The following is a 26943-nucleotide window of genomic DNA, read 5'->3' on the forward strand; positions in this document are numbered from 1 at the left end:
CTGCACCTCCAGTCCCAACTCAGTTCTACAATTTCACCACAGAAATAGAAGCCTGATTTAAACTATAATGTTTATATATTAAACATGTAATCTAAGAGGCTTAGAAATCTCAAAGAGAAAATGAGAAGTCTTTACCCTAGAAATACAAGTTTAAAGGACAGGAGAAACAAAAACAGAACAAAGCAAACTTTGGTGATTTCTGTAAACGTTCTGGTATAATCCTAGTTCCAGCTCCCATTAAAAGCCACCCTCTAAGACAGCCTTCCGCTGGGTAACCTCAGAAGTTTCGCATGGGAAGAAGGCCAAAGTGACTGCCATGGTGCAGACATCAGGCTCACCTGACTACGACGCCTGTGGTTTTATACTGCGTCATCAGGGGAAGAGTGGTGCCGAGTGCCCCCACAACTGAGGGCTGCTGAGGACTGCCTCAGGGGTGCATTTGCGGCTCCTTTCCTCCTGTGGTCCATGTAGAAGGAGAGTGCTTCAGAGATGACAAAGAACAGGAAAACAAAAATTCACACAAAGGAAAAGAAAAGTGCCCTCACTAAGGCATATCACATACATAATTTTAAATGCAAGTAATAAAATAAGCCTGCAAATTGGCCAGCTGATGCACAGGGTACCAAATGTGAGAACAAACATCCTGGGAAGACGAACTGGAGAGAGGCTGACTGTGGACCAGATCCTGATGTTTAAGAGGGAAGATATTGCCACCAGCAGTGTGTCCTCCTAGGCTGCTGATGGAAATTAAATAATGGCCAGATGAGGGAAGAGAAATTGTGAATGTATGCCAATTATAGCACAAATTGTTTGTGCTAAATTGTTTTCCTTTTCTCTTCAGAAAAAAATACATAAAACATGTCAAAAGTATCAAAAAGCAGTAATTTCCTGCACATTGCTTACAATACTAAATATAAAGAATTGTTTTCAAATGAAGCTGTCAGAGTTAGTCAGAAGAGGCAGATGATCCAGTGTAGACATGTACCTGATTTTCTTGTCACTTACAGAAGAAAGGAGAATCCACATCCTAAGAACTCACCCTTTCTACTTCATGACATTTTTTCAAGGCATCCCCATATCTCCCAAGGCGCTGATATGCTAAAATGCATTCTGTCTCAAACCACATACACTGCATTTCATTTAGATTTTCCATGGCAGATGTTCCTTCCTGAAATGGAAACTTGCATAAATATAAGGAAGCAAGCAATAAAACAGATCCCCCAAATCACATTTTAGGTATATTCATATAAAGCCTTGGGTTCAAATCACTAGAGGAAAAAGTCAACTTTCCTTTTCCAGCTATGCCCACAAGTATTACGATGACAATAATTAGTTATCAGCAGATATATTAAGGCTTGTGATATTTTTGATTATTTTATTAATTTATGTTGTATGTGTATGTGTATTAATGTGTATGTGTATTAATTTGTGTATGTGTATGCACAGATGGCGCAGCACATTTGGAGGTCAGAGGACAACTTGTGGGAGTCAATGCTTTCCTTTCACTTTGGGAGACTTAAAGATCTACTGTAGGTCCTGGCAGTAGGCACTTTCCCCACTGAGCTATCTCCGCAGCACTCTTTACTGGTTTTAAACTACGAAGTTTTACTTATTCAGCTTCACTGGGGTGTTCACTATTTTGTACAGGATGAACTCCAAATTACTAAAGTTAATTTTAAGCATTGAAGATCTTATTTTAACTACTTAAAACAATATCCCTATGGATATTTCCTATCTTCTTTTCACTTTCTGCTATTTAATATTTCCTTGCTGACTCAATGTCACTGTTACAAAGATCCAATACTGTTATCATATTTCTTAGTAATGTTGTCAGTTTCTCAATCTCCCTCCTGTGTGTATATGCAATGTCACTTATTTGTTCAAGCACCTGAGCTTAAGACCATCTGGTGTTCATAACAGGTCTGTCACTTCACTAGTTCTCCCGTGCTGCATGCTATTAAAACCAAGTAACATTGAACAAGTTGATGGCATGCCTATAATCCCAGCACCGAGGAGACTGAAGCAGGAGAATTTTGAGTTCAAAACCAGCCTGAAGTACATAGCCTAAACTTGTCTTTAAAAAAAAAAAAAAGAAAGAAAGAAAGAAAGAAAGAAAGAAAGAAAGAAAGAAAGAAAGAAAGAGAGAGAGAGATCCCTGAGTTTGTTACAAGTATTTGTTAGGTCAGGATTAAAGATAAGAGGAATGTAAGATATAAAGTACTTAGTTTCAATGTAGGGCACTGGACTTTGGTCATCGGTTGAAACAGATTTATTTTAAACAAATTTGTGTGATTTCAGAAAAGAAGGGAAAGGTATATTTATAAAAACATTTTCAGGGGCCAGAGACATGGCTAAGTGGTTAGGAGCACAGTGCTGGCTGCTCTTCCAGAGGTCCTGTGTTTAATTCCTGGCATCCATGTGGTGGCTTACAACCATCTGTAATGAGATCTGGTGCCCTATTCTGGCCTGCAGACTTACATGCAGGCAGAGCATAATAAATAATACTATTTATACATAAAAATTATGTATACATAATAAATAAATCTTTTTTAAAAAACATTTTCAGTCTTTGATCACTAAGGCCACCTTATACTATCAGTTCAGTTCTTAGAATTTATTTAAAGTCTAAAAATTCCCAGTGCTCAGGAGGTGAAGGCAAGATGTCAAGTGTAAGGCCTATCACACACACAAAAAAAAAGCTAAAAATTTATCATCTCTGGATAGTTATGTATATTTGCCATTTCCTGATGACTGTGTCTTCACACCAAAAAAAGTTACTTTAGCTCAAACTTTTTACCATAAAGAACTACTAAACAAGCATTTGTAACCCTCTGTAATTCTGAGATGAAAACAATCTGTTAAATGTGAATTGTGAGCATTTCATTCAATCACTTTATTCTCCTGTGCCCTTGAAGGTACATGCTAGTTGTTTGTGTTTGTTTAAATCACTGAACTTAAATTTAACTTAAATTTTATTCTCTGATTTTTAACTGTACTTCTAATCCCTACCTTTACCTCCCAGGTAGTATTTTTTTTTGTTTGTTTGTTTTTACTTTTTTATCAAAAACCGAAGGATTTTTATGACTCTCTGTTGTAGTCTCTTCTAATCTTGATACCTGTGATGCAGTGGAAAGGATGCTGAACCACAGTACTAGTCACTGTGTGACCAAAGATGGTCCAAGTATCCTCTTCTAAGCTTCAATTACTTTTCTGTAAAACATCAGACACCTGAGTATGTCCTATGTGAACACAAACAATAAATCTCTAGCCCCCATGTTCTTAACAAAAGTTTTGTCATCATCATAGGATGGATACATTCTCCAATTCTCTCTCACTTTGATTACAATTATTTTGCTACACATACACTTAAATTAATAAAAGTCAAATATATCACTATTAGTCACACTTCATCTTAAACACTTTTAGGATGACTGAATTTGATTAGTTCATGTTATACATGTTCATGTAAATAACACAATAAACCCCATTACTATGCACTACTGCTATATGTCACTAAATGTTTAATTACTACAGTTGAGTATGCTGTAGCTCAGTTGGCATTGTCTGCCTACTGTAAATGAAGCCCTGGGTTCAATGTGCAGCACCACAGAAAACTGGTCACCGTGGGACAAACCTGTAGTTCTGGCACTCAGAAGGTAGACAGGAGGATCAGAAAGAAGTTCAAGATCACCCTCCCTACACAACGAGTTTGAGGCCAGCCTTGGCTATTGGAGCCTGTCTTAAAAAGGTAAATAAATGACCAAAAGAGATGCTCAAAGTACTAAAGAGAGGTGTAGCAAAAGTTAGAAAAAACAGTATTTCAATAACACAGAAATATCACTAGATAGAAAACTTAAAAAGGTGGTGCAGGCCTTTAATCCCAGCACTTGGGAAGCAGAGGCAGGTGGATCTCTGTGAGTTCGAGGCCAGTCTGGTCTATAGATCGAGTTCCAGCACAGCCAGAGATGCACAGAGAAACCTCAAGAAAAAACAACAACAACAAAACCAACAAAACCAAACAACACTGACCTAAAAAGAATTTAAAAATAAAATTTTAAAAATACTCCTTCTTGCTCCTTTAGAAAATAAATAAACACTTCCTCTCTAAGCATGAAGAACATTCTGTAAACTAAACAGAATGCATTTCCTTTCAGTATCTGTTTTTTTTTTCTTCTATATTTAGCTCTTTGGTCCCTCTGAACTGGTGTGTGTGCAGCGAAAGATAGGGATGCCATTTAATTTTCAACATAAATACCTGCAATTTTATCTTTAATTTTAAAAGTACTTCTAGCTACATACCAAGTTTCCAAATATATTTCAATCAATTTGCAGGCCTTCTATTCTGTTCTATGAACCTGTAATTTTAATCAAAACCAAGTTTCATGTCTATTAGGACACTATTACAGAAGGGATGATAAAGGAAGAAAATATAGGACAAGTATTTAGCCAAAGAATTTTAGAATGTCACAGAAAATACACAGAAAGAACTCTGAGCTATTCTGAAGTAAGATGATGTAATAGAGAATTAAAGAGAAATCATAAATTATAAAGGGATCAAATTTGGGATACAAACTACATTTTTTTTTTTTTGGTTTTTCGAGACAGGGTTTCTCTGTAGCTTTGGAGACTATCCTGGCACTCGCTGTGTGCCAGGATAGCACACAGCGATCCAGGCTGGCCTCAAACTCATAGATATCTACCTGCCTCTGCCTCTGCCTCCCGAGTGCTGGGATTAAAGGCATGCACCACCAACGCCTGGCTACAAACTACATTTTTAAAGTTTATTTTAAGACAGGATCTCATTATGCAACCCTGATGATTAGCCTGGATCTCGATATGAAGATCAGTCTGGCCTTGAACTCAGAGATCGGTCTGCTTCTGCCTCCTCCATGCTGGGATTAAAGGTGTACATCATGATACCCAGCACAAACTGAATTTTAGGTAAAACCCCTTGTAGCTAGCTCTTCCAGACGACCAGAGTTCAGTGGCCAACACCCCCCTGAGCAACTCACAACCACCTCTAACTCTAGTTCCAGTAGATGTAATATCCTCTTCTGGACTCCTTGGGTGCCTGAATTTATATGGCAGGTATTCACACACCCACACTCATGCAGCACCACAGTAAGAAACCGAATCTGAAACACGGACTATATAGGATATTTGTTAAAGGAATTGTTAAGAATTTCAATGGCAAACTTAACAAATCATCATAGAACTTCAATTTTACTAATTCAGACAATTACATACTTATGCTATTCCCTACCCTTGTGAATTTGGAGCACATTTCCTCTGCTTCTTTTATCATATTTGCTCGAAGCATGTATTTTGCACATTTGGAATTGATGAATCTATCAGCTGTATCCAAAGACTGTGCTTCATCCATCCACTTTGCTGCTTCTTTGAGATTACCTATATGCTGCAAGAGAAGAGATGTTAAGGAAATCTGTTTATGAACAAGAGAAAATGTGTGCCATACAAATGGGAAAGAACTATAAATAAAAACAGGTTAGAAATTTGACATAATTTTGTCAGTTTATCTAGAAAACTAGATAATTATGATTCCACTTACTACTAAGAACTGAAGCAAATGACTAACATTGTTATACAATAAAGAATTCCTTAGGATGATTAGAATATAGAAAAAAAATTATCAGAGAATCTTAGGAATTACTATTGGAAAATCAAAAGAAAAAATATTCAATTACAACCACTCAAAAATCAAGATTAAGATTTTACCTTGTAAATTTTTGCTTTTATGTAGAATAATTCTATTAGAGTTGGAGTACCAGCAATCACAGCATTAATATACTCCAAAGCCAACAAATACTGCCCAAGTTTATCAAAGTGCTGTGCCAGGAAATACTGAACCCAGAGTAGAGTTGTTGGGGGTTCCTTTTCCCCATTCTCTGCAATCAAACAAATATTAAATATTATAAGAAAAATGGTAAGTAAAGCAAACCTACATGCTTTATCTCCCTAATTCAGAATGAAATCAACTATTACTATTAAGAGCAAAAAATGATCAGCCTAACAGAAAGAGACATGACTCTATGGCATCAGGTCCAAAAGGTAATAGCCATGCAGAGACATAAAATTGTAGTTTAACAGGCTTCTAACCCCAAACTACCTCCAAATAAACAGTGCTAGAGAAGAACAATCTATCTAATTCTATGAGTTCTCAAGACAAAAGCAAAATGCAGTGAACCAGAAAAAAATAATCAGAGAAAGTAACATGGAGAAGAGATTATCGTTGCACGACACCAACAGAAGCAAAAACCTGCTACATCATTATGCATTGCCCACATATGCAAGATACATACTTCTAGAAAATATGACAACAGAAGCAAAGGAGTAAGTTCCAAGTTCACTGGGGTTACCGCATGAGTACGTAACTGTCTCAATTAGCATATTATAAGCTTTAATATAGCCAGAGCAGAGCATCATCAAAGTGAAGAAGGATATAATCAAATAATATACCCCAATGAGACAACAATATCCCTGATAGACCACAATCTAAGATTAGGGTACACAGCCCAAAGTCAGCTAACAAAAGCAGCCAAAAACATACATTATCTGAGCTCTATTCTGCTTCCAATCTTATACTAAAGAAGCTATCAAAATGGACTGCAGAATGGCAGACATGCTTACAGTGACGCAGAGTGAACTGCCTGCATTACATCAACAGATCTCCTAGTATATATAACCAACTAAGCAAACAAGACAATAATGCAAATACACTAAAGCATAAATTAAAAAGCTGTGGTAATCTGTATAGGAATGGCTCCTAACAGACTCATATATTTGAATGATTGGTTCCCCAGTTGGTGGAACTATTGGAAAATCATTAGGTGTGGCCTTGTTAAAGGAGATGTGACACTGGAACCTGGCTTTAAGGTTTCAAAGTCCATGCCATTCCCAGCTAGCTCTTTCTGCCTTGTGCTTGTGGATCCAGACAAACGTTCAGCTACTGCTCCAGCACCATGCCTGCCTGTCTGCCTGTTCTCCCTGTCATGATGATCATGGATTCTAACCCTCTGGAACCATGAACCCATAATAAACATCTGTTGTTTTCTGTTATATTTTATAAGTTACCTTGGTCATGGTGTTTTGTCATGGTAACTAGAGAAAATGCAAATAAGACCAATGAATCAAACATTTATCTTTCACATATACTATCTAATTCAGGAGGCCAAAGTATATGAAGGAGGGTTCTTTAAATAATTTCAAAACTAGAGTTATAAATTAGTGACATAACACTCATCTAGCATGCATGAGGCCCTGGGTTCAAGCTATAGCCTGCTCTGCCCAGCTAACAGATGGGGAGCAAGAATGAAATAAGGGATCCAGGGAATACTACTCAGTGATTAGCAAAATATTAGGTCGGGGGCCCAGGAGGAACTTTTTAACAGGCCCATGGGCCTCATAAGAAACCCTGACCCATTAATGACAGCATCAGAGAGACAACCAGAGCACCTCAAGCACAAAGTACCATGTATAAAGTATCCAAACAGATCTCAAATCTATTAATCTATTAATCACATTAATCACTGATGTTACGTGAATTAGGAATGACAAGGAAAAACACACAGTGATATCACGAGACAGCAGTCACCCAATCTAAAGTATGGGAAAGTCTACAAAACAAATGAGCTTTCAGCAAAAGACATTTCTTAAAGATTTCCTAAATTCTGTTCATTTACATATGTTCCCACAGAGAATCAAAGGGCTAAACAGACATAATTAAAAGTTAATTCAAGAGTAAAAAAATAGTGAATTTAGGGATTCAGAATAAAAAAAAGGTTCTAATTTAACTAAATACTCAATCTTGTGCAAGCCATTCAACCTCTCAAATTTTTTTCTTGTTAAATAAATAAGGCTAACTCTCAGTCAAAAAGATTATGGAAATTTTAAATTAAATAATAGTGAAATTACTCTCATTTCATTCACTAATTCAAAAACCAGTAAGTAGCTATTTATGTAGCGCACACATAATAAACGTAAACTAGTATTTCTGTGATTAAAATTTGATTGAAATGAGCAACAAAATTCCAGTTTATTCTAGTTTAAACTTACCATAAGGGCTAAAAAAGCCATTCATTTTAAGAGAAGCTTCATAATTAGTAACAAGTTCCTGGATTATTGAAACCTGTTAAAGAAACATATTTTTTTAATTTAAAAATGTTTCACTGAAAGTATTTTTATTTGTGGGCTAATTTAATTGGAACAATTTATTTTTTATTTTTATGATGTGTGTGTCAGTCTGTGTGTATGCAATTTGTATGCAGGTGCTTGTGAAGGCCAAAATAGGGCACCCAGTGCCCTGAAATTGGAATTAGATGAGATTTTTGAGCTCCCTGACATGTATGCTGGGAGCCAAACTCAGGTCCTTAGAAAGAACAGCAAGTGCTCTCGACCACTAAACCATCTCTCTAGCCCTAAAACAATAAAAACAATACATTTCAAATTACTATTTTCTCCTACCTCCCAATCTGAATATTTTAGAGGACCAAGAAAAAGAAAATGTACCACTGTGTTTATTAATGGTTTTAGGAAGAAAAAAAGTAAAAATAGCTCAATAAATTCTCATCTCAAGAAGCCTGTGGTTTTTTAGTTTGTTTTTGGAGTTATTATCCTTTCCCCAACACCAGAGATGAGGATCAAATCCACCTTGGGCCTTCACAGTGAACGCAGGGTCTTCAAAGCACTCCACCAGTGAGCTAGATCCCCAATCCCAGAATCCTGACATTTGTGAAGGACAAATTACTACACTTATATAATTCATGAACAATTGCCTTTTGTCTCCCTGTTTTGTTCTGTAAAACTATAAAGCACTATATAAATATTTAGATTTTATAAAATGTTACTCCTGACCAAAAAATTAAGTGAAATGATTCCAAGTTTAAAAGATGCACATTAAAAATGATGGCTCAGTCAGTAAAGTGTTTGTCACACACATGAAGACCTGAGCTCAAACTCCAGCACTCACAGAAAAGCTGGCACTAGCAGCATAGCTTGTATCTATAACCATAGGCTGATGGGGTAGAGACAGAAAGATTCCTGGAACTCGCTCACTGGCTAACAGCTTAGACAAATCAATGAGCTCCAGGTTCAGCTAGTTTTCATCTGAAAATGTAAAATGGAGTAACTGAGGAAAACACCTGATATTAACATCTGACCTTTACCTACACACATACACACACACACATACACACCTGTATTCACAGGTGTACAAACCCACAGGAACATGTACAAACACTACACACACAAACAAAAAATACTTTCAAATGACTGTATATTATTTACTAATGTTAATGACCCTGGTAAAGAACAGGAAGTAGAATCTGTGCTTAATACAACTAGAGGTCTTCCTTTCTAATTCCTTTATCTAAATACTGATAAAACAAGGTCTACAACACTATTGACTAGTTTATGAAAATTGGAACTTTAAAATATTCTGATTTTCAAAACAATTAAATTTATTTTCTTTCCCCACACCTCTTCACTTTCCTGCCAGTGAAGAATAGACCATGAATCATAAAGTCCCCAGCAGATTCTGGTAGACAAGGCTATGAAAGAAACCTCTACATCCATTCCACTTAATAGAAAAAAGACAATATAATTTAATTTATCTTAATTTTGAATCCAAATTAATCTGTACCATACAAAGTCACAGAATAGCATCAGTGAAGCCAGGAACTATAACACTGCCCAGCCTTTTACCAAAGTAAAACACTTCTCAGGCTTCCACAACTTACATATTTTTGATATGTTGCTGCATGCCACAGCACAATTCATTAGCAACTTAAAACAGACAGGCAGGGGCTGGAGAGATGGTTCAGTGATTAACAGTACTTGCTACTCTTCCAGAGGACCAAATTTGGTTGCTGGCACCCATGTCACAACTGTCTATAACTCCAGCACCAGAGGATTTGATGCATCTGGCCTCCTGGGATATCTGCACTCACTCACATGTACAAACCCATGCACAGATACACAAATTAAAAATAATAAATCTTAAGAAGAGATTGGGGAAAGGGCAATGGGGAAATTAGGAGAAACTATATATAAGAGTAGAAAAATGTATAACAGAAAAAAAGAGAATGTGAACAATATTTACATACAATGACTTCATTAAAACACATGTTTAGGGTTGGGGAGATGACTCGGTAATTAAGAGCACTAGCCAGTGCACTCTTTCAGCAGACTTCTGTCCAATTCCTAGCACCCACCCAGTGGTACACAAATGTCTGTGACTCTAATTCCAGGGAATCTGGTTCGCTTTTCCTGGCCTCTGAGAGCACTGCACACACACACAGTACATATAAATGCATGCAATTTAAACAGCCAGACACATAAAATAATAAAATACATGAAATAAAAAATCAGAAAACAGTCAAACACAACTCGATGAAAATGTGTTATTAGCAGAAACTGGCTAAAGTGGTTCTTGAAAGACAAGTTTAGTTTAGTTTAAAACAGTATTTTAATTAACTTTGATTTGGTTTCTTTTTAAGACAGAGTCTAGGTATATAGGGCTAGCTGGCCTCAAAGTCAAGGCAATCTTCTCTTTCAACCTTCCAACTGCTGGGATTACAAGCAAGTGGCACTAGCCCTACTGAACCACTATTTTAAAAAGAAACTCTGATGCTAGGAGGGGATGCACAAGCCTAATCTAGGCACTCAGGAGGGTGGTAGTTCGAGACCAGCATGGGCTACATAGTGAGTCCATGTTTTGGAAAACAAAAGGTGGGTTTCTCTGATGTGGAATCTAAAAAGTTGACTTCATGGGAGTAGAATTATTGTCACTAGAGGCCTAGAAGGGTGACAAGGATAGAAGGATAGAAGGATATAACTGGCACCAAAAACAGACAGGTGGCGTTGGTGGTGCACGCCTTTAATCCCAGAGGCAGGCGGATCTCTGTGAGTTCGAGACCAGCCTGGTCTACAAGAGCGAGTTCCAGGTCAGGCTCCAAAGCCACAGGGAAACCCTGTCTCAAACAACCAAAAAAAAAAAAAAAAAAAAAGTGTGTGCAAAAACAGACAGGAAGATGTAGCAGTTCCCAAAACAGTCAAAAAGAGTGTAATCTACTGCTCTAGCACAGCACTTCTAAACTGTGTGCTGCAGGCTCAGGAGTCACAAATATAGCAGACTCAAAATGTTTAGTAATATATTGTTGAGTGTGCAGTGACCAAAAACTAATTCAAAATAAGACACACAGTGAATAAATACTATGTGTTTCTGGCAGCAGGTAACAGGCACGCTTTGCACTGCACTTGTCACTACACGGCACATGGCAACAAACGCCACCTAAAACACTTTGCCTGAGATTCCAGACAACTATACAATGAATTACAGTATTTTTTTTTTTCCAAGATAGGGTTTCTCTGTGTAACACCTCTGGCTGTTCTGGAACTTGCTCTGTAGACCAAGCTGGCCTTGAACTCACAGAGATCCACCTGCCTCTGCTTCCCAAGTGCTGGGATTAAAGACGTACTCCACCACTGCCCCGCTGAGTTATAGTATTGTTATACACACACAGTTTTCTGCTTTTAAGCAACATTATGGTTTAATTGCAAAAAGTCATTTAATGTTTTTCCTGCCACCATTCTTCAAGCTCTAAGTATCAAATTAGTGTGTCTTTGGATTTTATTATTAGAATAATTTTTTAAAATTTCTGTATAAGTTACTGATACAGGTTTGATAAAAAAAAAAAAAAATCATTCAGTGGGGTAGGAGAGATGGCTCAGGAGTCAAGAGCACTGGCCGCTCTACCAAAAGACCCGAGTTCAGTTCCCGGCATAAGTGTGAGGCAGGCAGTTCATGGCTCACAGATAATACATTCAGGCAAAGCATCCATATACATAAACATTCATAAACATAAAAAATAGATAATCTTATCCAGGCAGTGGTGTCGCACACCTTTAACCCTGGAACCTGGGAGGCAGAGGCAGAGGCAGGTGGATCTCTGTGAGTTCAAGGACAGCCTGGTCTACAAAGTGGCACACTGTATTCCATAGTTATGGGTATTTTCTATCAACAAAATAAATAAAAAACAGCCTCAACTTTTTATTTTTAATAATTTATTTTTATTTTATGTGCACTGGTGTTTTGCCTGCATGTATGCCTGTGTGAGGGTGTCAGATCTGCTGGAACTGGAGCCATAGACATACATGAGCTGCATGTAGGTCCTGGGAACTGAACCCTGGTCCTTTGGAAGAGCAATCCATGCTCTCGACTGCTGAGCCATCTCTCTAGCCCACAGCCCTCCATTTTATCACCATCTATTTTTCAGAAAAAAAAAATTGAAGATTAAGTAAACTCCTGAGGCTGGGTGAAGTGGCACATGCCTTTAATCTTAGCACTTAAGAGGCAGAGACAGGAAGAATTCTGTTTCAGGTCAGCCTTGTTAATATACTGAGTTCTAGACTAGCCAGGGCTATTTAGTGAGACCCTTGCTCAGACAGGATAGACAGACAGACACACAGCAAACAAACTCATGATCTGGAAATTAATGTAATTGTTTTTCAAAAGAACAGTTCTGAAGGTGGAATCTATAGATCATTAGCTCATTAACATCATCAAGACTGGCCAGGAACCCTAGTGATATATTATGTAAAAGTGTTTTGTCTGAGCCAGGCACGGTGGACCACACCTTTAATCACAGTACCTGGGAAGCCAAGGCAAGTGGACCTCTTGAATTTGAGGCCAACCTGATCTACAGAGGTAATTCCAAGACAGTCAAGGCGACAGAGAAACCCTGTCTCTAAAAACAAAAGGAGGGGGGGTTTGATTGCATGGATGTATGTGCACCACATGTTTGCCTGATGTCCACAGAGTCCAGAAATAGGCACTGATTCCCTTGAAGGAACCAAACCCAAGTCTTCTCTAAGAACAGGCAGTGCAAATAACCACTGAGCCATCTCTCCAGCCCCCAAGACTCACAGTTTTAGACAGAATCAGAAACTTTGGTTCTCTATAATCTATGGTTACAAACCCTCTAGTTAACAAATACATGAGTTTGAGAAGCAAGGATAAAACAAAATTAAAGGTAGCAGACATCTTTTAATGTATCATAACCCTCCCACTAATCTTTCTTAGAATATGTGCAACTGAAATTTAGCATTCAAATAGTTTTAAGTAGGTGGCAATTATTTTTGTTTTCCATTAACCTACACTGCCATCTAGTGACAGTCTGTAAACACTCTAGCTAGAACAGTTTTTTTTTGTTTTTTGTTTTTTTTTTTAATTTTCACATCTAGTGTGTGTGTGTTCGTATACTGGTATTCCCTTCCACAGCCAGGAACATCAAAGCACACGTGGAGGCACCAGGGAAGGCTGCAAAAGTCCCCTCCTCTTCTATCGTGTGTATCCTAGGACTCTAACTCAGTTCATCATCACCATTACCTGCTGAGCCATCTTCCCAGACCCCAAACACAGGTTTTAAATAAGGTTTACTGCTCTGGAGTAAAGCATACTTTCTGAACCAATTTTAAATAATCAAAAAAACAACAAACTAGCTGGTGTGGTGGAGCAGGCCTTTATCTCAGCACTCAGTAAACAGAGGCAGAAGGACCTCTGTAAATTCAAGGTCAACTTGGTCTACATAGTTCCAGGACAGCCAGGACTACATACTGAGAGTGAATCAAAACAACCTAACTATAATAATAATAATAATAATAATAATAATAATAATAATAATAACAAGTACAACAAAACATCCACTTAAATTATCCATAATCCTTCATAAAGGAGTATTAAGCACTGCTGAATAAAAAAGTCCCTAGTTTCAGAACTTTAAAAGCAACTTAAAAAAAAAATCAAAAGAAGAGAAATTTCACACAAAATCTAAATAAAAAGTCTTAACACTGGAGGTTGAGGAGCCATGAGATGGCTCTATGGATAAAACACTTGCTCAGCAAGAAGACCAGAGTTTGGATCCTCAGCACCCACATAAATGCCTAAAAGGCAACAGTCACTGTCTGTGACCCCAGTACTTTGAGAGGCAGAAACAGGAGATGGCTGGAGCAAGCTGGCTAGCTAGACTAGCAGTGACTAGCCAGCTGGAGGCTCAGCTGAAACAGACACTCTGTATCAATTTCTAGCCTGCTACACACTCCTGAACACACTCACATGCACAGAACCGAACAGGAACTGGGCTCCTTAGGCACAGTTCTTAAGTCTTAAAATTTTATCTCAGTTACCTCTAATGTACGAATTAAACAAATAATGGAATTTTGCCCAATTAACTTTCGAGAAATTTTCTATCAAAAATTACAATTTGGAGCTGGCAAGACAGCTCAGTGGGACAGAACTTGCCTCACAAGAGTATTGACCTGAGCTCAATCCCTGGAACTCATGGTGAAAAGAGATCCAACTCCCAAAAGTTGTCCTTTGACCTTCACAAGAGTGTCCTGGCATGTACACACCTGTACTCACACTTTAAACACACAAAAATATTTTTTAATTTTAGTTTTTCTTAGTTACAGGAACCAATTTCATTTATTATTTCTGTAACAACAAGTAGATAATATGTAATACAGAAAATCAACTTGTAATGTCCATTCTTCGTTGGTTATATACTGAAAGCTAATTGTGTATGTGTGAGATGTGTGTTGTATGTGTGTGGCAGGTGCATGTGCACAGGGCCAGGACAAGATAGCTGGCATCTTCTTCTGTAACTCTCTGTCTTATTACCTTTGGACAGGTAATAAGTGAACCAGAAGCTCACCAATTGAGCTTCACTGTGGGACTGAGAAGATTATGGGAAAGTACAGCCATGCCTGGCTTTTTATGTAGGTGCTGGGAACAAACTCAGATCCTCTAATGTAATTCCTAACTCCCACTACTGGGAGACAGCAGTAATTTTAGGATGGGCCTATGTGGGAGGAAAGTTAGGTCATTAGCAAGGCATGTCTTTCAGAGTATGTTGATATTCTAGCCCTTTTCTTTCCCTTTTTAATTCCTGCCTGCCACAATGTGATCAAGTCTGTTCTATTACACACACCCCTCACCAAGGTGTTCATCTTTACTACAGGACCAACACAACAGAGCCAAGAAACCACAGACCAAACCCCTAAATTGTGAACCCAAATAAACCTTTCCTGATCTGAAGTTAGTTATTGCTGATGGAAACTAACACAATGTCTTACATTTTTCACAAACTTTCAACCTTCCAAATTCAACCATCTTCTTTTGTTTTAAATATTTTCTCCAAGCAGTTATACTTGATTAGCACTAAAGAGGCTCTATTATATTTTAATTATTAAATTCAAAGCTCTATTAAAACTTCATTAAGAGTCATCCTGAGAAAATACTGTGTCTGTTGAAGAGGTAACTTCCTAAAGCATGGCCTTTGACCTATGCTCTTTGTCATTCAAGCTCAAGCAAGTAACTTACAGAGTCAGAATTCCCAACAAGCTGTGATTCACAAGCAGAACATGCCCCAGGCCCATGAGTGGAACATGAGATGACTATCATTAACTCACCAACAGCTATGATGTGACAATGATTTGAGTGGGACCTTCAGGGCTTCATAAGCCAATCAGATGTTCTAACCACTGATCTGATTTCAACATTTTATTATCTACAAGTATTACTTAAAGTAAAATATGGGTCAAACCTAAATAAACTGAGAAAGATTTGATGAAAATCTTAATATCCAACAGTGCCTTTCAAAAACTGACTACAGGGTGCTCCAGTGTCACAATCAGTTAGCACGAGGTACGTATTCAAAAATTGACTATAAAAACAACTGAGCATAAAATTTTAGACCTTAATAAATAAAAAAACAATACTTGGGAATAAAAGTATAAACTTCTCTTGATTAACCTTCCCCCTTTTTTATTAGAGAGAGGGTTCACTATATTGCACAAGTTAAGGCTCAGATCCTGAGCTGAAGTGAACCCCCTCTGCCTTGTCTCCCAAACAACAAGAACTCAAGTGTGTGCTACAACACCTGGCTTTCCTATCAAGCTCTATTTATCTATTTATCTTTCAAATTAGTAACCAAGACTTAAGTACAAAGGTGGTTTCTTTACCATACTTAACTTACAAAGGTATGCAGATGTTAAGAGAGGGTGAATGTGTGGCATGTGTTTGTGCATAAGCCCTGCTGAGACAGGATCTTTCACCAAAACCTGGGCCTGGTTACTAAAGCTAGGCTGGGTAGCCAGTGAGCCCCAGGGACCTCCATGTTCCCAGCACTGAACTACAAGTATATCCCCACTTTTTACAGAGATACTTGTGCAGCAAGTTCTATACTGACTGAGGTATCTCCCCAACTCCTAAAACGATTATACCCGATTAGGACTTTACCTATTAATTAAAACTAGTCCCTCATACTTCACTGACCTAATTGCATATGGCTCCCCACCAGCCACTCCTATCCCACCCCACCCACATAAAGACATCATACCACACTGTATTGGAATCTTTAAAGGTTTTTTTTTTTTTTTTAATCACACATACAGTGTTCTGCCTACATGTATTCCTGTATGTCACAAGAGGGCACCAGATCTCATTATAGATGGTCGTAAGCCACCATGTGGTTGCTGGGAATTGAACCCTGGTTCTCTGGAAGAGCAGCCAGTGCTCTTAATCTCTGAGCCATCTCTCCAGCCACACCTCAGAGCATTTTACTATTTTCAACTATCCATGCTAAGCTAGCTCTAAAATATGATAACTGTAAGAAAAAAACAAAACAAAGAAACAAAAAGCCTAGAACTCACTGTGAAACTCAAGCTGGCTTCAAACTCATTACAATTCTCCTGCCTCAGCCTCTCAAGTGTTGCGATTATGAACTAGAAGTACATTCCATCACATCCAACTATATATCTCTTTTACCTACCTATTTATATATTTTGCTTCATTTTGAGACAGGGTTACATTGTGTAGCCCTGGCTGTCCTAGAACTCTCTATATAGACCAGGTTGGCCTCAAACTCAGAGGATCTGCCTGCCTCTGCCTCCCAAGTGCTATAATTAAAGGTGTGTGCCTGCTTGGCATATCTCAGTGTTTTAAAATGCTTTTCCTTGCTATAAACTTCATAGCACAGTAATTCCTTTGATATCACTTATACTACATGCATATAAGCATAAGTATACTTTTGGTATATAGTATTGGTTTATTAGATAAAAAGACAACCGTGTTTCAGAAAAAAACAAACAAACAAAAAGACAAATATTGGTACAATAGAGAAAATAATTAAATCATAGCACAGTCCAGGGCAATCTTCCTGTAATAATAACATAACTAATTAAAAGCCAAACTTACCTTTTCTGTATTAGAATACAAAGATTTCAAAGTAGTGAACAGGGGTGGACACCCTTTGCTGAAGTTTGGTCTCAGGAACTTATCCATGAGTTCTCTAAATTTTTTACCTAGAGACAAAAGCAAACTTTGGTTGATGGAATCAATTCTTAAATAACTGAACAGATAAAGCTCCTTCAGAAGAACTACTCTGCAACCAAAGTCAACACTATCTTGTTACATAACAAGCATAACACCAATGTTTCAGGTGGCATTTCCCCTAATTTCCATTTAAAGAATACTTCAGAGACAGGTCAATGAAAAGATTATGCAGTTTTAGACAATTTACTAACCACCCTGATTATAATAATAAGAGCAGGTATTCTTCCTAATCTCTACCTGACAAAGACTTGTTCCAACCCATGAAGACAACTGACAACATTTCCACATATACTATTACTGGCACTACCTTCAAGAAGCAGACAAACTATCTTCTTAAACAATAAAGTAGTACTGCCAATTTCAACATTTGTTCATTCCACAATCATGTATCAGGTACTCTACTACACCCCAACATTATTTTAGGTACCATAAAAGAGGATAGAGATGTAGTTCAATTAGTAAGAACTTCCCTGATATGCACAAAGGCACTAAATTCCATCCCCAGCACCACAGTAAACAAGATGTGGTAGCAAATGCTTCTAACCCCAGCACTAGAGAGGTGACGGACAAAGAATCAGGTATCCTTAACCATACAATCAGTTGGAGACCAGAATGGGATTGTGTGAGACCCATCAAGAAGAGGAGAGGGGAAGGGGTGTACAGCAGAAGAGGAAGATGATGAAAGGGAGAAAAAAGAAGAGAGGAGAGAGGAAGAAAATACTGAAAGAAATCAACTTTTAAACATGGGAGTCACCAAGATTCCTCTATCGGTAAAGGTGCATGGGCCAAGCCTGATGACCCAAATTCAATCCTGGAACCCACATGGAAGGAGACAGCCAACTCCAGCAAGTTGTCCTCTGACACACACACACACACACACACACACACACACACACACACACACACACACACACACACACAGAGAGAGAGAGAGAGAGAGAGAGAGAGAGAGAGAGAGAGAGAGGCATATACACACAGACAACCCACTCCAGCAAGTTGTCCTCTGACACACACACACACACACACATACACACACACAGAGGCATATACACACAGACAACCCCACCGCCATCCCTATGCAACTCACACACATGTTCAAGTGGATTTTTAAAACTTTTTTTCCAAGGTATCATTAGCTAGCATATTATTTAAATGTTTTCCTGGGTTTCTTTATGAGTAGCAACATTGTATAATAAAACCCAGCAATCCCAAACCAACAAAGCAGACTCCTTATCTGGTTGAACAGACTACACTAAGTAAAACACACATAAGCATTATCATTCAGCATCATGAAAATGATTTTAGATTTCCAATCTCTTATGAAATCCTGTGGACTCAACTTTTGAAAGCTACAAAGTAACATTTACATTCATATCTATATCAGCAATTTCCTTAACACCATACGTAGTTTCAAAGATCCTATTTTCCCAGTACTTCCTCAGGCATACAGAGGAATTAATAATATTATGGTAAACAGTAAGAGGCTGTTGCTTAGAAAAATGTACATACTTCTACTTTGTGTGTACCCTTGAACAAATAACCTATCCAGTATGCCCAGTTTCTTCATGTAAACTGAGACTACATCAATTGAAATCAAGAGCATTATGGTACAGCTCAAACAAGTGTGGAGTAGTAAACAGTATCTGGGGTCTATTAGTCACTCTATAAATACTGTCTATTTCATCCCTGCCATCTGACAGCTATACACATCTACAGCTAATATTCTGCTTCAACACAAGTCTAGGAACAATGGAACCATGGACTAAACTAAACTTTGCATCTATTCATCTCAGGTATTTCTATCATAGCAAAAAACAAAAAAAGTGATACTAAGGATTTCAGAGGAATGATGCTCTTTTCTCCAACACTGAAGGACACAAAGAGCTCACAACTCTTTCCTTGAAATATATACCCTAAAAATACAGAAAACTTGAAAATATTACCACATAACTTATAATAATTCATCTGTAATTTGTCAATTCTAAGAAATTTTATCTTCTAAACATAACTGCCTCTTTAAGTCACATAAGAAAATCTTTTGTACATATAGCTTACAATATTTAAAATTAATATTGAACTATATATTGAAGCATGATTCTTATCTATATAATAAAATTCATAACTGATAACTTTTTATATTCTAAAAGTTGTATTCTTTATAAATTGATTGCTATAATCATATTATATTAGTGATCAATGTTCCCTACAATGTCTTTGATGAGAGAATAGAAATTTTACAGAGATTTATGAATCAGAATTTGGATACACTCAGGTACAAAGGAAATCACTGTCCACTGATGCTATCTGACAACTTTATCTTGTGCTCAATTCTCTCTTTCATGTATACATTTGGTTTCATATTATCTGACATGTCAGTTTACTGGAGGATGCCAAATCATATACCAAATAATGAAATACTCACCAAAAGAAACCAAGGGAGTCAAAACACACACTGGATTAAGCCATAATGAAAGCACCCTCAATACAGTTGGCAGACTGTATCATGTTCCCTATTCTTTCTCCATTCCTGCAACAACACTTCATACATCATGACATCATTTTACAGCCTTAACATAGCTTCATGTTAGGAAGAAATGGCATTTCCAAGCCCCTTTACAACACTGGGCTTAGCCAGCCATTTGATTGGTAGTGAGCAATAGTATTTCAGTGGACTTGATGACAAATTGGCTTGCAATAAAACTGATCACTCTTACTCATAAGATACATACACACACACACACACACACACACACACACACACACAAACTAGAACATGAAGAAACATTTAAAATAAGAGTGATACACATTAATTTCAAAAGAATTATTAGAATTACCAAAGACATCCTAATATTACCTGGGACAAGATTCAAAGGCAATCTTCTTGGTGAAACTGCTCTGGGATGCTGCTTACTAATTTCTTCGTAAATCTGAAGCCTCTCATCTAAAGAGCCTAGTGTCAGTAAATATTGTAAGATTATAGTGTCATAATTATTATCCAAAACAGTAATAAACTTTAACCCAAAAATTACATTATCAGAATCAAAGCTGCTCCCAATTTTGCCAAAAATTACATTTAAAACTGTGTTGGTAAAAATACTATAATCAGGAAACCATCCTTTGTGTGTCATCATCGTGGTGTGTGTGTGTGTGTGTGTGTTTTCACCCTTGAATTCAGAGATCCACCTGCCTCTGCCTTTCCAAGTGCTAGGATAATAGCCATGTACCACATCTTAAAATCATCCTTTTAAACCATATCTCCAGGAGAAACCCAACAGTCCTTTCTTCACTGGATTCTAATTCCATTTCAAATCACTTACATCAAGTCAGACAAAGATGCATTTCTCTTCTATCCCTTAGCCCTCAAACCATGAAAAAGAGAATCATTTTATAACATACTGTTTATAATATATGTTATAAAATACTCCAAAGTAATGGAGACTCCCCTAAAAGTCTACAATACCTATTAATCTTAAAAAACAGTTTTAGGATTGTGGTTGTTAAGTGTTTTAATTTAAAAATGAACTATATTTCTTAACTGCTCTGACACCTAAAATCTTCAATGAAACTCCATTAAAAAAATCATTATAAGAGATTTTTTTTTAGGGGGTAGACAGATGGCCCAGCCATTAAGAGTACTTGATACTCTTGCAAAGGACCTGGGTTTAGTTCCCAGCACCCACCCGGTGATTTACAACTGTCTGTAATTATAATCTAGAGGATCAAACTTCTTATTCTGGTCTCTGTGAGTACCAGGAACACACATGACTCACAAATACATGCAGACAAACATCCATATACATAAAATATAGGTCAATCTAAAAAATCCAGATTTTTTTAAAGTGTCAAATTATTTCTCCCAAATAAAATAATAGAAGTATAACTCCCATCCAAGAATCTTTATGTTTTTAGTACCATAAAGAAAATCCACATGAGAATGACATACTACATCCAGAATAGTATCAGTGTAATTCCTGCATAATTTATAGACACTACTGTGCACAAGCAATCAGATTATTTATAATAATATTTTAAGGGAAAAGTAAAGTAAACAAAACTATTTAAATTATAAGGTTTTAAGTGAATCCCAATTCAGATCACAAAAAAATGTAATTTTAAGAATAATCCGTAGCACCAGACATGGTGGCATACGCCTTTAATCCCAGTACTCAGGAGGCAGAAGCAGCTTCTATCTTTGATTTCATGGTTAGTCTTGGCCTACACAGGAGTTCCAGTACAGCTAGGGCTACAAAACGAGATACTGAAGACAGACAGACAGACAGACAGACAGACAGACATAACCCTTAGTTAATACAAACAAGCTATCTTCACAGTAAATGAGCTATTTGTGTATTAAAATTATAAAGATTGTAAACCAGGCAGTGATGGCACACATCTTTAAACCCAGCACTCGGCAGGCAGAGGCAGGTGGATCTCTGTGAGTTTGGGGCCAGCCTGGTCTATACCTGGTCCAGAACAGGCAGGGCTACACAGAGAAACCCTGTCTTGAAAACAAACAAGACTGTAGTTCAAAAGGTCAATGAGGGACTTTTTGTGTAGACTTATGCCTTCCCCCAGTACTATGCTTTGCAGTACCAATGTGGTTGGATTTTTAAAATGGGGTATCTGAAAAATGGGTTTTTCACATTCTGTTAACAATTTAGAGACTTCACCGAGTACTAAGGATCTTTACCTAAAATACATAATGAAAGCTACTAATTATATGTTTTTTAAAAACTTCTCAAGTTCCTAGTTTTAGAATAACAAACTGTATTTTAAAAACAAGATAACTCTGTGTTGCATTCCAGAAAAAAAAAAAAAAAACAAGTCTTATATATGTAGTTAAATTAGTATTAAGTCAAGACAATACTGTTTTAATGTCCTACTTGAAGTCATAAGTTGGAGCTCCAGAAGTTACCATGGGGGGAAAACATCTCAAGGAATCTAAAAAGATGAGTAGTGTTAAGTAGTTTTAAAATCAACATTTTATACTATCAACCACCTTAAAATGTAAAAAATGGTACTTATTTTACTAAAACATTTAAGGACTTTATTATTAATTGCTATGTCAGTGTGGTAGTTAACCTTCACTGTCAACTTGAATGGATCTGGAATCACCTAATCAGAACTTCTGGGTCTGACTTTGAGGGAGTGTCTGAAGAGATTAAACAGAAGAGGGAAGATCCATTCAGAATATGGGTAGCTTGTCCCATGGGTTGGAATCCAAGGGTAGAATGTGAGAAACGGAGAAAGCAAGCCAAACACCTGCATTAAATCACCTCTGCTTCATGTCACTGTCCCACCCCCATGCCTATGGTGAGCCAAAACAAACCTTCCTTTCTATAACTTGTTTTTGTCAAGTAACCTACATAGTTAATAACTAGTAGTTTAAAGACAAAAGTCATAGTTATTTTACATTTCCAACCTGACTACATTCAAATTCTACTTTGTTTTTTCAAACAACATTTAGTCAATATTTTAATTGCTTTCCTAAAAAGTAGTATTTAAGAAAATAAAAAATGTTATAACTATTTCAGACATTAAGTTGGGCCTGGTGGTGTGTGCCTATAATCCCAGCACTTAGTATAGGAGGAAAATCAGGAGTTCAAGGTCAATCTGTTGCCTACCAAGTTCAAAGCCAGCCTAAGCTATAAGACCTTGCCTCAATAAATACATAAATAAATAAAATAATATATATAGACATATATGACTTTAGGAATAACAACTGGTCCTGCAAACAGTTAATTCTGAAAATATTAGAGAAAATTTGGAATCATACTCTGAAAATTGTCATGGTTTTCTAATTTCAAGGTACTTATTTCCATTCTACACAAATTGACTTTGCCTGAAATTAAGAGAGTGATTTTTCTATTGTTGCTCTACACGATATAACCTCTGAGTGTTCTTTCACTCAATTCTTATATTTAAAGATTGTGGATAACAGACCTGTAATGATGTCATAATATAATATTAAATACTGTCACTTTCCAGAAAGGAAATAGTCATTTTCTTCATCTCTCTAGCTAGCTTTTCTATGGGTGTGTGTGTGTGTGTGTGTGTGTGTGTGTGTGTGTGTGTTGTGTTGTGTTGTGTTGTGTTGTGTTGTGTATATACGTTTGTTTCTGCACGTTCATACATGTAAGTGCAGGCATCTGCATGGAGGCCAGAGGACAATCTCTGGTGTCAGCCCTCACCTTCTGCCTTGTTTAGTGACAGGGTCTACTGCTCACTGCTGGATACACCAGGCTACCTGGCCCACAAGCTTTAAGAGACAACAAACGCACATCACTAAGTCTGGATTTACATGAGTTCTGGACATCTGAACTCAGGTCCTTACTTATACTTCCCTAGAAAGCAGTTTACATACAGAGGCCTCTCCCCAGACCTGTATTTGTTTTTTAAACAGAGTCTTAATATGTAACTCAGGCTGGCCTTGAACTCATAAATCTCCTACCTTAGCTTCCTGGGATTACAGGCATGCATCACCATGCCTGGCTCTAGTTAGCCTTGTTTGTTAAGATTTTAAATGGCCCTCACTCTCCTTCCTTCACTGAAATTAGAGCCTATTCCTTCAGGATTCTGATGTATACTGAGGACCAGCTGAAATATTTAGCCTCATGAACAACTACTGGATTTCTGGACTTTATCAGAAGACAGCCACTGTTGAACACTGGACCACAGCTTGTAAGCCACTCTAATAAATCCCTTTATACATACACACATACTCATTCTATCAGTTCTGTTCCTCTAGAGAAGTCTAATACAAACCCTAATATGAATAAAAAATAAAAAAGATTTTAAATGGGTAAAGAAACTTAAAATCATCTATTAGTATTATTATTAAGTATAAGTATTTTAGTTAATTTTCATGCCCACAAGTTTTTTTTCTCTTTGTAGCTTTGGAATCTGTCCTAGAACTTGCTCTGTAGATCAGCTGGACTGGAACTCACAGAGATCCACCTGCCTCTGCCTCCCAAGTGCTGGAACTAAAGGTGTGTGCCACCACTGCCCAACTCATGCCCATATTTAATCTATAACTTTACTACATGGAAAACAACTGTTCATGCTAAAATTATCTATTCTTAAGGATGATTATAGCTTTCATTCTATCATACTTCAAAAGCTAGTTAAGGAAAAAGAGAAAAATCATTACATACGGAGTTGCAATGCCTTTTCCAAACCTTCATAATAACACCAATTTTCTGCATTCCGATCAATCAAGTTTCTGAATACTTCACTGGCTTCTTTTAATCTTCCCAATTTCAGCAGCATTTCCCCTAAAATTAAGTTTAAAATCACATTCATTTTGCTTAAACATTAGTTTTCTGACATAAGAATTCTCTAAGCCTTAATCGTGAATGAGTATTTTACAAAAACTCCAATTCTACATGCTTTCCTTTGGCCTTGTTATATACAGTTTATATAACTAAACATAGATTAATGTATAGTTTATCTTCAGAAATGACCATATTCATTTTTGTCTCTCTCCCACTCCCTAAATATACATATATATATATATATAATATATATATATATATATACTTCTTAGTTAAAAAAGTATCTTTTATTATAACATATTATAACCTCCTGGAGATAATGAAAGCCTAAACAGTAAAATCCAACTAGCAAGTCATTCAAATGAATAGGCCAACTTTCTTACTGTAAGATTTAAATGTGACTTCCTTTAACAGTTCCTGTATTAACTGTCCTCTTAGTTTCTTTTCTAGATCATTAAAATTGTGTAAATGAACTCAGCACAATTATATAACTAAACATTATTTCACAGCAAGAAACTTAAGCCACGCTCACATGTGAGTCATCTTTAAGGTTCAAATCTTTTTAATAAGTCACAAAAATTGCATATGAATCTGGGAAGTAAGCCACTAAAACCCACAGATACAATGGGAAGTACATTTAAACTGAGGTAAAAGAGACTTTTCTTAAATGTGTATAACATATATTCCTATTCCCAATTATTTCCTATTCCCCAAGGAACCAATTACAAACTCATGAAGCTTTGGAGTATCTTTATAATATTATTTAACATTCACCATACTGGGGCAGGTGATACATAATATAATTTATTCATATTTTGTTTTATATAACCAAATTCCAAAATAAAACTAAACTAGGTATAATTACTTCACACATACCAACTTTGTGAACATGAGCAAGTAATTAGACCTGATACAAAATGGACAGACATAACTGTTGGGTAACAGAGAAATAATAAACATGCCCTAACTCCTGCACAGCTACATATTAGCCAATCAAATAACTTCCCTGCCTTTCCTAGATATAACTGGCAACAACATATTCTCATTCCCATAAACATCTGTTATCTGCTACCACCATGAAACAAATATTGTGAGAATGCACAGAGCAAATGCACAGGCATACCAATTAAGTAAAAATCTTAACTTTTACAATTGTTGAAAGGATCTTAGCTAATGATTACAAATGATATAACTGTCTAAATATCAAATGAGTCTACAAGGTTCACTGGAAAAATAATATCATAGTCCACCTCTATGAGATAATTGGCTATTTATTCAAGATTAGTGTTCCCCAAGTCTTTGCTACCAACCTACAAGAGAGAGGGGAGAGAGAAAGAGAGAGAGAGAGAGAGAGAGAGAATGAATTTGTGTATATGTGTTTGTGTGTGTGTTTGTGTGTGTTCATGTGTTTTCTAGACAGGATTTCTCTGTGTAGCCTTGCCTGTCCCAGAACTTGCTCTGTAGACCAGGCTGCCCTAGAACTCACAGAAGAGATCCATCTGCTTCTGCCTTCTGAGTGCTGGGATTAAAGGCGTGCACACCACTATCTCCCAGGTAAGTTTTTTTGGTTTTTTTTTAAATGAAATCAAGGTCACTTTATCCTACATACTTTGTAATGACTGCACTCTGTTAATGCTATAAGACAAAGAAAGCCAGAAACAGCTGCCTGACAGTATTAAGATTTAATCACAAAAATAGCAATAACGTACCAGGAAGGAAAAATAATTGCCTTTTTCTTTTGTTTCCATCACTTACAGACAGTGGAACAAGAAACTGAATAATTACATTTTATTGATAAGTTTAAAAACAGTGTTGTTGTTAATACTGATATTAATGTTAACTGCAATAGAATACTAAGTCAGGTACTAGAAAGCTGGCTTAGTGCTTAAGAGCATGCATTGCTCTTGCAGAGAATCTTAGCGCCCAGTACCCATAGTGAACAGCTTACAACCACCTATAATTCCAGCTTCAGGGATTCCAATGCCTCCTGCATCCCTGACAGCTACATTCACCTATATACATACCTACATACAGATACACAGATACACAGATACACAGATACACACACACACACACACACACACACACACACACAGTTAAAAGTAAGAAAAACAAGTATTACACAAAGAAAAATCAACTAAAGGCTGGGGAGATGTGCTACCCTTGGAGGGGACCTGGGTTCAATTTCTAGCACCCACATGGCAGCTCACAACCATCAGTAACTCCAATTCCAGAAGATCAAACACCTTCTTCTAGCTT

The 26943-nt window shown here is 37.0% G+C and overlaps 1 protein-coding gene across 5 annotated transcripts in view; it reads right to left on the minus strand.

Annotated features, from left to right (window-relative positions):
• The window catches only part of Naa16 (N-alpha-acetyltransferase 16, NatA auxiliary subunit), a 56500-nt gene that overhangs the window by 16203 nt on the left and 13354 nt on the right, over positions 1-26943 (minus strand). For 2 of the 5 annotated variants that reach the window (XR_003480094.2, XR_003480095.2), the window contains exons 7-14: positions 24565-24684; positions 20265-20360; positions 17273-17379; positions 8074-8146; positions 5737-5906; positions 5264-5416; positions 1040-1168; positions 339-481 (exon numbers count right to left, since the gene is read on the minus strand). Coding sequence is in view for 3 of the 5 variants with exons in the window: in XM_035452568.1 (XP_035308459.1) it covers positions 1040-1168; positions 5264-5416; positions 5737-5906; positions 8074-8146; positions 17273-17379; positions 20265-20360; positions 24565-24684 (848 nt within the window). In the remaining 2 variants the exon portion in view is untranslated. Of the gene's footprint in view, positions 1-338; positions 482-1039; positions 1169-5263; positions 5417-5736; positions 5907-8073; positions 8147-17272; positions 17380-20264; positions 20361-24564; positions 24685-26943 lie in introns of those variants that run through there. The other 3 variants (XM_035452568.1, XM_027390071.2, XM_027390072.2) reach the window with 2 other exon arrangements.

The sequence above is a fragment of the Cricetulus griseus genome (genome assembly GCF_003668045.3).
Source record: "Cricetulus griseus strain 17A/GY chromosome 1 unlocalized genomic scaffold, alternate assembly CriGri-PICRH-1.0 chr1_1, whole genome shotgun sequence".
Taxonomy (NCBI): Eukaryota; Metazoa; Chordata; class Mammalia; order Rodentia; family Cricetidae; genus Cricetulus; species Cricetulus griseus.